The sequence below is a fragment of the Dipodomys merriami genome, unplaced genomic scaffold, assembly GCF_024711535.1.
Source record: "Dipodomys merriami isolate MVZ:Mamm:240054 unplaced genomic scaffold, mDipMer1.0.p SCAF_69, whole genome shotgun sequence".
Classification (NCBI taxonomy): Eukaryota; Metazoa; Chordata; class Mammalia; order Rodentia; family Heteromyidae; genus Dipodomys; species Dipodomys merriami.
The window spans coordinates 2,545,639-2,558,274 of NW_027206279.1; the positions used below are offsets into that span (position 1 = coordinate 2,545,639).

General features: G+C 47.9%; 1 protein-coding gene across 12 annotated transcripts in view; it reads left to right on the plus strand.

The window, feature by feature from the left end:
- The first annotated feature begins 1,109 nt into the window (after positions 1–1,109).
- Cdin1 (CDAN1 interacting nuclease 1) overlaps positions 1,110–12,636 on the plus strand; it is a 207,743-nt gene continuing 196,216 nt past the window's right edge. For 8 of the 12 annotated variants that reach the window (XM_070005746.1, XM_070005747.1, XM_070005751.1 and 5 more), the window contains exon 1: positions 1,110–1,410. In XM_070005746.1, the coding sequence (XP_069861847.1) occupies positions 1,310–1,410 (101 nt within the window). In that variant the 5' untranslated portion in view covers positions 1,110–1,309. Of the gene's footprint in view, positions 1,411–10,539; positions 10,641–12,636 lie in introns of those variants that run through there. The other 4 variants (XM_070005752.1, XM_070005753.1, XM_070005744.1 and 1 more) reach the window with 4 other exon arrangements.

A 12,636-nucleotide genomic window follows, 5' to 3' on the forward strand; every position in this document is an offset into this window, starting at 1 on the left:
AGAAAACATTCTGATGTAAATATTCGGGGGTGGGGAAGGGACATTTTTTCTGGTTGCTGAATTTAGGATCTACTTCTGAGGCTGGACTTTGAGATGCCTTCAGAAGATGAAATGGTGTCACACACGCGCACACACGCACACACACACGCACAGCTGAAACATTCTTGGAAATGCAGTGTGTATTAAAAAAAAAAAAAAAAGGGATCCTTGCCCTTTGGCTTAGGAGAGTGTGATGATTACCTGGAGGAATGACCGAGGCTGGCAAGGCCAGAGCTCTCCCTGGGCATGACCCGGGGTCCCCTTGACCTTTCCAGACCGCCAGTTATTCTCTCCCATGGGGGGGGGAGACTCGAGGCTGCAGCAGGACGCGGGGTCGGCGATCGTTCCTCAGGGGTCCCGCTCTTCCCCGGCCTCAGGCCCCGCCCTGGGGGTCCGATCCGAGGCCCGAGGCCCGGAGGAGGCCCAAGGCCCGAGGCGCGGAGGAGGCCCGAGGCGCGGAGGAGGCCCGAGGCGCGGAGGAGGCCCGAGGCCCGAGGCGCGGAGGAGGCCCGAGGCCCGGAGGAGGCCCAAGGCGCGGAGGAGGCCCGAGGTGCGGAGGAGGCCCGAGGCCCGAGGCGCGGAGGAGGCCCGAGGCGCGGAGGAGGCCCGAGGCCCGAGGCGCTAAGGCTCCCGGCCGGCGGGGCCGGCTTTCACCCGACCCGGCTAGGTCCGCAGCCAGGGCATGAAAGCAGGGGCTGCTGCAGAAAGCTCCAAACGTCCCGGGCGCCTAGAACGTTCGGGGGCCGGCTGGGGGCGGGGCGGCCCCGAGGCCGCAGCATTCAAATCCCGCGCTCGGCGTGCGGGGGGCGCGGCCGTGCCGCCGTCGGTGCCGGGCGGCTCCCGAGGCTCCGGAGGCCCCGGAGGCCCGGGCTGGGCGGAGGCGGCCCCGGCTCACCTGTGACCTGTCCCGGGCTGGGCCTCGTCGGGGACGCGGCGGCTCCGAGACCCCCGGGGCGAGCGGCCCCGTGTGCCGCCGCCACTTCCGGGTTGGCCTGCCCTTACTCAACATGGCGGCGGCAGGCTTCAGCCGGCCACACTGCGGCTGCGTAGAACGCCCAGTGAGGGCACGGGGGCCGAAGCCCGCCCCGCCGCGGAGCCGCTCGCGCGTCAGCGTCCCGCCCGCGCAGCTGGGGCGCTCGGGGGCAAAGGTCGAGCTGAGGGTCGCGGGGCCGCGGTCCGGCCGCTGTCAGCCCTCCCCGCACCTCCCGGCCCCGCCGCGGGGGCCGCGCCCGGGTTCTCGGTCCCGCCCCGCGCCCCGGCCCAGGCCACCATGATACTGACCAAAGCCCAGTACGAGGAGATCGCGCGGGGCCTGGTGTCCGTGCCGCCCACCCGGCAGAGCCTGCGGAGGCTGCGGCAGCGGTTCCCGAGGTGAGTGCGCAGCCCGGACCCGGCCCGGACCCGACCCGGGTGAGTGCGCAGCCCGGACCCGGCCCGGACCCGCGTGAGTGCGCTGCCCGGGGCCCGGCCCGGACCCGCGTGAGTGTGCTGCCCGGACCCGGCCCGGACCCGACCCGCGTGAGTGCGCTGCCCGGGGCCCGGCCCGGACCCGCGTGAGTGCGCGTGCCTGGGGCCCCAGGTGAGCACTTGTGTCAGGGTCCCCAGGTGAGTGCTTGTGCCAGGGTCCTCAGGTGAGCGCTTGTGCCAGGGTCCTCAGGTGAGTGCTTGTGTCAGGGTCCTCAGGTGAGCGCTTGTGCCAGGGGCCCCAGGTAAGTGCTTGTGTCAGGGTCCTCAGGTGAGTGCTTGTGCCAGGGTCTTCAGAAACCTTGTGCCACAGGAGGCCTTGCTCTGGACGAGTATCTGGAAAGAGAATCCATCTACCCCTGCACCAGCCCTTTGCAGGTCATGGGTGCTTATTGATTGGAAGCTTGGTGGTGGGCGCACAGTAGGTGCTTCTTCAGTGCATGCTAATTAGTTAAGGGATACTGGGAATGGGTTGTGCCAACGGGGTCTTGGCAAAAGGAAAATAATATTGTAGACTTAAGGAGTAAATAGAGTTTGCCACACTGGCCGTGGAAACCAGGTTTGCAGAATCCGAATGGTCTCACGCTACTGACTGGTTCAAAGAGGTGACTGTTTCGGACTTAGACCAGCCACACAGCGAGTCTGTTCTGAGTACTGGCCGCTCTCTCTCGCTCTCTCTCTCTCTCTCTCTCTCTCTCTCTCTCTCTCTCTCTCTCTCTCTCTCTCTCTCTCTCTTTCTCTCTCTCTCTCTCTCTCTCTCTCCAGGTGTATTTCATATCTCCCTCCTCCCCCAAACATGTCTCAGTGAGTTTGAGGGTTACTCAACTTTGTAAGAAAGGTCTTTAGGATATGTAATAAAGATTCTGCATCTTCAAGATGTAAAAATATACCCACATATTCCATGAAGAACCAGTTCCATACAGCTGGGTTATCATGGCTGTGCTGTCTTCAAAGTATAGTGTGCTCTTGTCTTCTTGGTGGTGGTTGTGTTTATTTTGATCTGATTAAGAGCCAAATCCAGACTTGAGCCATTTAGATTTGTGGCCTGTTGAGGAGCTTTTTGGGCTGTGGCCTTGGGTTGGGTCTCGATCTGTTAGCATGGTATTGAGGAGAGAGAAACGATTGCAAATAGATGTCAATACAAATTGAAGTAAAACGTGACACTTTTTTTTTTCTTAATCTAAGTTTTTTTTTTTTTTGTGGATTGGTTTTCCTAGTCTATAAACTGTCCCTCTTTCCAATATTCAGATTTAATTTAAAGCAATATTTATCTATGTAGAACCCTTGGGATTTTGCCAGACTTGCCAATAAGGCACACATTTGACAAATTGGAATTTAACTTTGTGTCGTTAACTTGTGTTGACTTTACTCATGAGTAGTGAAATGGGTCAAGATTGGCCAGTCAAAGCAAAGGAAGGTTTTTCTGGGTAGTTTTAGAAGACACACTTTTTATATTCTGCTCAATTTATGTATATGCATTTCTGCTTTGTATTTCTCCTTATTTATTTTGTCCTCCGTAAGAAGTAACCTCCTGCTACTCTTGCCAGCCCTCGGGAAGGCCTCCGTTTGTGGGACGTCATGCCAGCTTGCTTTTCTTTTACACTCTTCTCTCCCTTATTCATGAGCCACCCAAATATATTTCACACCTCCCAGATACCTTCAGAAAATAACCAGTTTTCTTGGTATAGGCAGTTTTCTTTAGACAGGTCAAAATAATCTGCAAAAGGAATTAAAGAGCTATTTAGTGCTGGGCTCAGAGGCCCATACCTGCTGTATGCCAGCTACTTAGGAGATGGGAATAGGCGGTTGACTGTGCCCGCCTGGGGGAAAGGGGTCAGGGAGACCCCCGACCTTGTTCAGAGAACAAGCAGGATGTGGGGGGCACTCCTGTGATCCTTTACAGGATCCTTTACAGGTGAAGGCTTGATTCTTGGCATCTCCAACGAAGAAATGGAGACACACATACACACAAACATACAAAGTAGCAAGCAAGGAGTTTAATAATAATACAAAGTACACCATTGAGGGAAATGTAGGTGTTTCCTAGGATTTGGGGTGTGGGCGAGTTCAGGGCTATGGTGGTGGGGTAGTGATAGGGACACGAGGGACCATGGCTCACCAGTCAGCGTTTGGAAGGGGTCTGGGCATATGACCAGGTTGCCACCCCTGGTTTTAAGTATAAGTGAGTCACAACACATGCTTGAAGCCCTGAGTCAGGCCAGGCGCACATTCCTCTGCCCCTACCACCTATGGAGAAGTCCTAACTGCAAACTGACCACAAATTAGCCCCGGGGAGGACTGGCATGGGAGGTGCCAGAGGGGAGATGGCACTCAGGGGTGTCTTCTGGGTGTGAGCAGGAGAGCTTTCTTTTCCTCCTAGCTAACAGGCCTTGCTCAGTGGCAGGCTGGCTCTGAGATAGAATCTTGTGGGCCTTTCTCCCTGGGCTTGCCTGGAGCCCTGGTCATCAGTCTCACATGGCTGGAATGACAGGGGCCTGCCACCATGCCTAGAAGGTGTCTCATGAACTTTTGTTCAGGCTAGCCTTGGACCAGTCCTCCTCACCTCAGTCTCCCAAGTAGCTAGGATTACAGGCATACCCACTAGGGATTGGCTACTTCTCATCTCCTCTTTTTTTGAATCACCCTCTCTCCTCCTTTGGTGGTTAAATCTTTCTACCGGATGTATTGTGAGCATTGTCATACAAGTGTTGTACTCAGATTTAAAAATTTTTTTTCACACAGTCCTAATGTCAAGCTTGTTTATTTTCTTACTGTCATCTCCCAGAATTTGGAAGTGAGTATGTCATAAGTATATTCAACCCTTTTGGTTTCCACATTCCTTTATACTCTAAACCAGTATTAAAGATCCCCAAAGAAATTTTGTTTATGTGAGTTATATCTACTCCAATATAAATATAATCTGAGAAATTTAAAATTGGGCGCTTATTTATTTCAAAAATTAGTAAGTGTTCTTATAAACATACAGAGAATAGTAATGTTTTAAAAAATAGTGAGAAAAGACACTGCTGTGCTCTTTTGCAAATGAACGCCTCCTTTCGTGAGGGAATTCGATTCTTTTAGCATTGAATTTGTTGCCACACGTGTTTTTATTTGTCTGAAACTGGAACTCAAGTCAGTACCTGATGCTTTCACTCCTTGTCTGGCAGTCTACCAGCTGAGCCACACCTCCCATCTTGACATGTTTTTTGTAAAAGAATCTGAGGAAACTCCAGCCTCCATGAAGGTGAAAAAGGGAACAGTAAGTTAGTAGGCTTTTTAGATAATTTGGGGTCAGTTTTAGCTATTTTTGTTACTGCAGAAAACCTATAGATCCAACCCCCTGGGAAACAGGGGTTTGCACATGCCCTCACATTTGGTAAGCAGGTGCTCTGCCACTGGATTCATTCTGCTGTCCTTGTTTTGCATTGGTTCTTTTTGAGATAGGGTCTTGCGCTATGCCTGGGCTGCCCTGGATCGCAGTTCTCCTGTTGATATTTCCCACATCTTGGGGATGATGGGCTCCAGGTGTTCTGCCCATCCTTTGTGTTTCCCCGTAGGTTGTGAGTCTCACTACGTCTGTGTGTGTATCTGTGTATATACACACACGCAGATCTGTGTGTGTATCTGTGTATAGACACACATGCAGATCTGCGTGTGTATCTATGTATAGACACACATGCATATATACATACATACATATACATAGTTTCACACACAAAATTATATAATATATATATATATTTTAAACCCAGGTTTGCCCTAAACTTTGTAATTCTTATGTCTGCTTCCCCAAGTAGCAAGGATTATTTGCTTTAGCAGTCATGCCCAGCCACAAGTGGTATTTTCTCAAACACTAGTTGTAGTATGGAATCTGCAACTTTATTAGGAACTTTTCACAATATTACAATGTAGTCAGTTGAACTTTGCCTCCTTCATCATGCATTCTTCGTTTGAAGATGTCGATGATGAACCATACCAGTTTTTCAAACGTTACCTTTCATTATTCAGTATCAAAAAATGAGATTTGTTAATAGTCACACTGATTTCCTCAGAAGTCTGTAAGATTTGCAGCTGTCAAGTTTATGGGGATGGATATTAGCTTTCTAGTATTTGAATTTCCCTTGAAAGCTCGAATTCTATCATTGGCAACAAATGCTGTTAGTTGTTTTCCTTGAGATGACAAGCTCATGTCATTTTTTTCCGAGAGAGTATCTGCCAGATACCCAAATCTGAATAATTATACTTTGTTCATTGTTCATTCAAGGAAGAATGTGTGGCATGGAAAAAGGCTAGCTCAGCGCTCAGACAATCCTGCAGGTGCATTCCCAACACAGCGTATTCTGACACACAGGAGGTGTGCTTGCTGTTTACTTATTTTGGCATATAGAATTTTAGGAGGACAAGAGATGTAATTAATGAGTATTCTTATTAGAGATGTATCTTTCTCCAGGTACGTGTGAAGGTGAAGAATACAATGACAATTAATTTGGTTAGGGTGCCCTGGCCTTGATTTATTTTTAGGAGTTGGAAGTCTTACCCCATACAGGGGAAAAAGGAAGTAATGTCTTACAATGGTTTTGACCTTGTAGGCCCCGAAAGGGTCTCAGGTTCCAGGAGACCCGTGACCACACATTGACAGCCTCTTGTTAAGGATATTTAGGAATTTAAAAAAAATTATCATAAAGGTGGTGTACAGAGCAGTTGCACGTACATAGTCAAGTCAAGAGTACATTTTTGGGGGGACAGTGTCATCCCTTTCCTCACTTTCTCCCAGATTTCCCCTCCTTTTCCCACCCACCCACAAGTTGTACAGTTCGTTTTCAACATAATGTCCAGGGTGTACTATGGATATTTAGGTTTTAAAGGATCTTGGTGTGTATTGATAGATTGCTCTCAAATAGCCTGTACTAATCCTGGTATCAGTACGGGAGTCTGTCTCTGTAGCTTTTGCCACCACTGAAGAGAGTCATTATTTAATTTTTTTTTATTGTAAAAATACCGTACAGAGGGGTTACAATTACATGGGCAAGGTAATGAGTACATTTCTTATCAAGCATTGTTGCCTCCTCCTTTGTTTCCCCTTCCTATCCCTTCCCATTTCCCTTCCCCTCCACAAATTATACCAACATCAAATACAGTGAAAGCAGGGGTTATACCGTGGGGGAGGGACGTACAAAGCAACAAAGAAATCATCTTATAAATGTGTTAGAAACAATCGCAAGAAAGAAAAAAACATGTGAATCCTTATCTTGGGGTTCATTTCACCGAACATCAACTTATCTGACTTAATGTGTTGAATCAAGAATGACACTTGTCGGGCTGGAGGTTGGCCATGAGTGGTAGAGTCTCTGCCTAGCAAACACAAGGCCAAAACCAGTTCTTCCAAAGAAAAAGAGATCTTGTGACCAGCGGCTTACGCTAGCATCCCCTCCCTCCCTCCTATCCTCTCTTCTTCCTTCCATCCTGTTCTTCCATTTGTGTTGGGGATCAAAATCAGGACTCACTCAAGCACTAAGCACACTCCAACTCACAGCATTTTAAAAATTAGAATACAATGTACATTATTCCAAAGGTTTTTGAAGATTTAATTTTCTTCTTGGATTTTCAGGACACCTTGGTAATCTGCTCTGCCTGTCTGCGTGGAGTGTAGGTCTTTTATGGGTCATACCGGTTAGAGATCTTTGCTAGTGTGCTTTTAAACATTCTTTTGCTTTTCATTTTTCCTTTGATGTTCAAGGAGACCTTTCCTAACATGAAAAATTCCTCCACCTAACCCCCCCCTCTCCATATTCTTCATGATTGTCTTATTCTTCATTTTGTTTTACTCTTTCTGGCTTAGTTTTTCTCTTATTTCTGTGGCTTCTGAGTGTCGTTTGCCTTCTCCGTGGTGTCGTTGTGTTGACTCTCTTTCCAAGTCACCCTTCAGGGTGGGTGCCACTCAGTGACAGGGCATTGTCGGAGATCGGCCCAAATGTTAAAACACTTGCATGGATGATACTTGATACATAATGGCATTTTAAAACTTAGATTCACTAGTTTTTCTGAATTATGATTGAGCACTGGGCTTGGTTTACTTAATTGAAATACTATTCCTGTTAGCCTTGTTTCTCTCAACTTGTGGTCAGTTTTCTACACTTTTGATAATGTGTGGTGAACCTGAGTTCCCGAATAATGAGTGAATATGGCTCATTAAGGATGAAAAAGTCTTTTTATTGAACTAGCAATTCTATTTGTGGTTTTGTCAAAGAAATAGAGTTAATTTACAAGACTTAAATAGTGGCATTAATTCATATATTCAGCAAAGATAGCTAGGCATAGTTTATTATTGATGATTAGGTGGGAATGTCTAAGAAGAGAATATTGTGTATTTCTTTATTAAACTTTTATGATGATGTGTATGTACGTGCACATGTATATGTGTGCTGCTCCTGAGATTTAAACTGAGAGCCTAGGTCCTGAGTTTTTAGCTCAAGGCTAGCACTCTACCCACTTAAGCCACAGGTCCATTTTGGCCTTTTGTTGTTGTTGTTGGTTGTGGGGCTTGAACTCGGCCTGAGCCCTTCAGCACAAGGCTAGCAGTCTACTACTTGAGCCATAGCACCACTTCTGGTTTTCTGGTGGTTGATTGGAGATAAGAATCTCATGGACGTTCCTGTCTTTAAACCGTGATCCTCAGATCTCAGCCTCCTGAGTAGCTAGGATTATACATGTGAGCCACTAGCACCTGGCCCACTTTGGCTTTTTAGTGGTCTATTGGAGATAATAGTCTCACGGACTTTTCTGCTTGACTGGCTTTGAATCGAGATCTTCAGATCTCAGCCTCCTGAGTAGCTAGGATTGTACCTGTGAGCCACTAGTGCCTAGCACTAATGATTTTTTTTATTATTACATAAAATTATATGTATATGCTACATTGTGGTTTAATTAGAAAACTGTTCTGACAGATTATTTTGTTAATGGATAGATGGCCCTTTTGCGTTCCAAAAGAAGTGCTTACTTTTTATTGGATATTTGTGCTTCTTTGGATTTGTATAGTAACAAAAGTCAGATGAATATCAATTCCTGTGGAGTATTTGAAAGAAATAGATAAGGTTATTTGGCAATGAATCCATGTGCTGGTTATATTTCTTATTTATTAGTTTTGGGAAAATTTTTCATGTTGTTAGACTATTGCTTAAAATCTATATTTAGCCACCGTCTTAGGTTTTCTAAGTAATAACCCATTGTAGGTAGAATGGTTCTGTATACAATAAAGAAGACTGTTTCCTTAGGAGGAAAGAGCCAAGAGAAGACAATGCTATCTTATCATTTAATGTTCACTGAGTGGACTGAGTTTACTATTATGGGTTTTTTTTTGGGTCCGGTCATGGGGCTTGAGCTCTGGGCCTGGACGCTGTCCCTCAGCTCTTCAGCTCAAGGCTAGCGCTCTACCATTAGAGCCACAGCGCCACTTCCGGCTTTTTTCTTTTTGCTTATGTGGTGCTGAGGAATCGAACCCAGGGCCTCATGCATGCAAGGCAAGCACTCTACCACTGAGCCACCTTCCCAACCCTACTATTATGGTTTTATTATACATTTTGTACAATTTTCTTTATTGGTTTTGACTTGTCCTTAAAGCTTGAACAATAACATATAAGGTCTTCGTGGAATGTGTGTGAAAATTGACACACACACACATATATGTATATATATATACACATACACACTACATATATATATATATAAAATATATATATAAAATCATGAATATCTTATAGGAGATGAGCAAATAATGAATTTTCCTGTGTTTGAATTGAGTTTCAGTGAAGGGAGATGTTTTCAGATGTTTGATTCAAGAAGTCTGCTCCTTTCCCCTTCCTGCTGACAAGTTGCCTTTGCGGTGGGTTGGCTGCCAGTGATCACAAGAATGCTGTCCTCCGAAAGAGAACTCTCACTGGGCATAGAACTGACATCTGGACCCAGCACTGTGGTTGGGGCCACGGGCTTAAGACCAGAGTGGAGTAGTCTGTGCCCAAGCATTTGAAGATGGTGCTTGCTGGTCACAAATCCAACCCTTTCTGTAGGTACTTGGCTTTCGAACCCAGGGCCTTGTACTTACTAGCTAGGTATTCTCCCACCATGACCCCAGACACTATTCTTACACTTTGAAGCAAGAGGAACATGTTTAGGAGTTGTTACTCCTTCCTGTTAGCTCTCGGTGTAGAGGAAGTCCAGTTCTTCACTCATACCAAGGAACAATTCCGTGGTTTTCCACACTTTCAGTTCTTGCAGGTGGGTGGGTGGGTGGGTGGGTGGATGGATGGATAGATAGGTAGATAGATAGGTAGATAGATAGATGATAGATAGAGGATATAAAATGTTATTCTGTTACACTGTGACCTGCCAAGTATCTGGAGTCTCATCAAGGTAATAGGGCTCTAATTCTCCATCCAAAGCAGAATGTGAAAATTACTTAGGTTTTCTTTTTTTAATGCGTCTGAAATAATTGCCATTTAGTGATTCAGCCATTGATAGTGCTTGGAATGGTTAAACTTAGAGTAATCTGAAGATCTCGAGAATGAGTATTTTGAAAAAAAAGTAATTCAAGTAGTAGAAAACCATCAGGTAGGTGAATGTCTTTTGATGGTGTGGTTCAGTCAAATGCACCAATGCGGTACTAAGTCTTTTCTTGAGCACATGTTGGCTGTGATAGTAGGTGATTCTGTTTTTCTGAGGTAGTCCAGGGAGCAGCAGGCAGGACCCAACTGAGACTCCGGCACTGCCCCCTTTCACCTCTACGTACATTTATTTTTAGTATTTGGCCATGGTTAAGAGTTGACCTTTGCTCTAGTAATAAGAAGGGACGAGCTAATCTCACTGTAATCTTCCCATGTAGGGAGTAGGAGGCATAGCGAACTCTTGGGGGTTCCCAGGGTTATCATTTAAGACTGTGGAAACGTCCCAGATCCTCTGCTAGCATAATGCAAGTCTGCTAACCTGTGGGATGCAGGTGTTTGCCTCAGCTGGCTCATCAGCCAATTGGCTTGCTGCTGCTTCACATCACTTCGCAGTATGAAGGCTTCAGACGGATACCGTGCACACTCAGGAATCTCCACCGGTCATGGGTATTTGTGGTCACTCTCCGGTCGTCAGAGCGGGTTTGTTTGATTAGGGATGCTTTAGGATGCTTTAGGATGCACCCCACAGCCCCCTGTAATCTGTGCTTTCTGCTGGGGTATCTCAGGCTTCTGCAGTTGGGCTCACTGGGATCTGGGGGACAAGGTATCACTAAAGTGTGCCTTCTTACAACGGCATGGGAAATTAGACTGGCAATTTGTTTTTTTATTTTCAATTTTCCTTTCTGTCTACATTACTCCCAAGCTGATAACATCTTTTGCTTAAGGTAAATTACACTGCTATTTGTTTTTGCTGATAATATTGGTAGAGAAAGCTAATAAAATTTGAAATTAACTTACACTTCAAGCCCCATTGAGCTAAAGTGGTAAATGGGCGGGGGCTAGGAGACAGACGCTTGGTTGTATCACATTAAACATCCCACACTCTTCCTGCTCGTGTGTAACAGGCAGGCAGCTCACGAACATTGCTTCACAGGCAGAGTTAAAATTGTCTAGGTTTGTGTTTTTGGAGGCCGACTCATAGCTTTAAAATAAAATACTGCTCCTCGCATGTGTGCAACGCTTTGGATTTTTGGCGGGCATGTTGGTCATCTCCACAGACAGATCCTAAGAGCTGCTGCACAAGTGTGCTACTCTCTTCTCGGTTCACATTCAGTGACTTAGAGAGAAGCGGAGTTGGGTCCAGGTGGCGACTAGAGATCCCCTTGCCATCCAATCCTTGAAATGCACCAACTGCAGCCTCTGTGAGAGATGTCCTCCTCTGTGGTGTGGCCCACGTTCCGTATCGGAGGACAGCTGTCTACCCAACCCCTTGTCTGCTGTTGGAGGACAGACCCCTTGCCCCTCCCCTGGGCCAGGTGGGCATGGAGGACAGGACATGGGTTCAGCTGGCTGGGGGGAGGAGGAGGCGTGGCCCTGTGACTGCACTAGTAGCTGCTTTCCAGCCTGCGTGCTTTGCTGGTCAGGGGTGGGGACTCCTTAGCTGTGCATCTGACTTGCTGTTCCTTTCCTTAATGTTTAGTTTGGGCTTTGCTGGAGTGTGAACTCAGGACCCCATTCCTGCTGGGCACCTGGCTCCCTATTTTCTAGACACAGTTTGAGCATTCGCCTGGGCCTGTGCTCCCCCTGCCCCCGCCTCTGGTGCAGCCAGCATGGTGGGCCTCCCTGCCGGACTTGGTGATCGCCACCAGATCTTGCTGACGTTTTGCCCGGGGCTGGTCTGGAATTGCAGTCCTCCCACATCCCTGCCTCCAGAGTAGCTGCAGCTGTTTTCCTTTTTTAAAGAAAAATATCCCTCGTTTTCAACGTGTTTGAAATTTTAAGACACTGTGTGGGCCAACATTTCTCTGGCCAAACAGACCAAGTCCGTGGGCTGAACGTGGCCAGGGGCCAGTGGGTCCTGGAGCTGCAGCTTCCAGCTGGAAGGATTGCATCTGAGCATGTTTTCCAGATTCTGCATGCCACAGCCTCACCCTGGTAGTGAACCCCCCTCCCCCCTCTGCCGCGGGGAGGATGTTTGCACCGTAGACACTGACAGATGGAGCCAACCGGGGCTCCCCTCTGCCCAGCCCCTGCCTCACACCCGCCGAAGGCAGCTGGTGAGACTCAGACACACACTCCTAGCGTGGGACTGGACTTGTGCACTTCCCCTTGGAGGCTCAGACACACGCTCCTAGCGTGGGACTGGTGCACTTCCCCTCGGAGGCTCAGACACACGCTCCTAGCGTGGGACTTGTGCACTTCCCCTCAGAGGCTCAGACATACGCTCCTAAGCGTGGGACTTGTGCACTTCCCCTCGGAGGCTCAGACACATGCTCCTAGCGTGGGACTTGTGCACTTCCCCTCGGAGGCTCAGATACACGCTCCTAGCGTGGGACTGGACTGGTACACTTCTCCTCGGAGGCTCAGACACACGCTCCTAGCGTGGAACTGGACTGGTGCACTTCTCCTCAGAGGCTCAGACACACGCTCCTAGCGTGGGACTTGTGCACTTCCCCTCGGAGGCTCAGACACACGC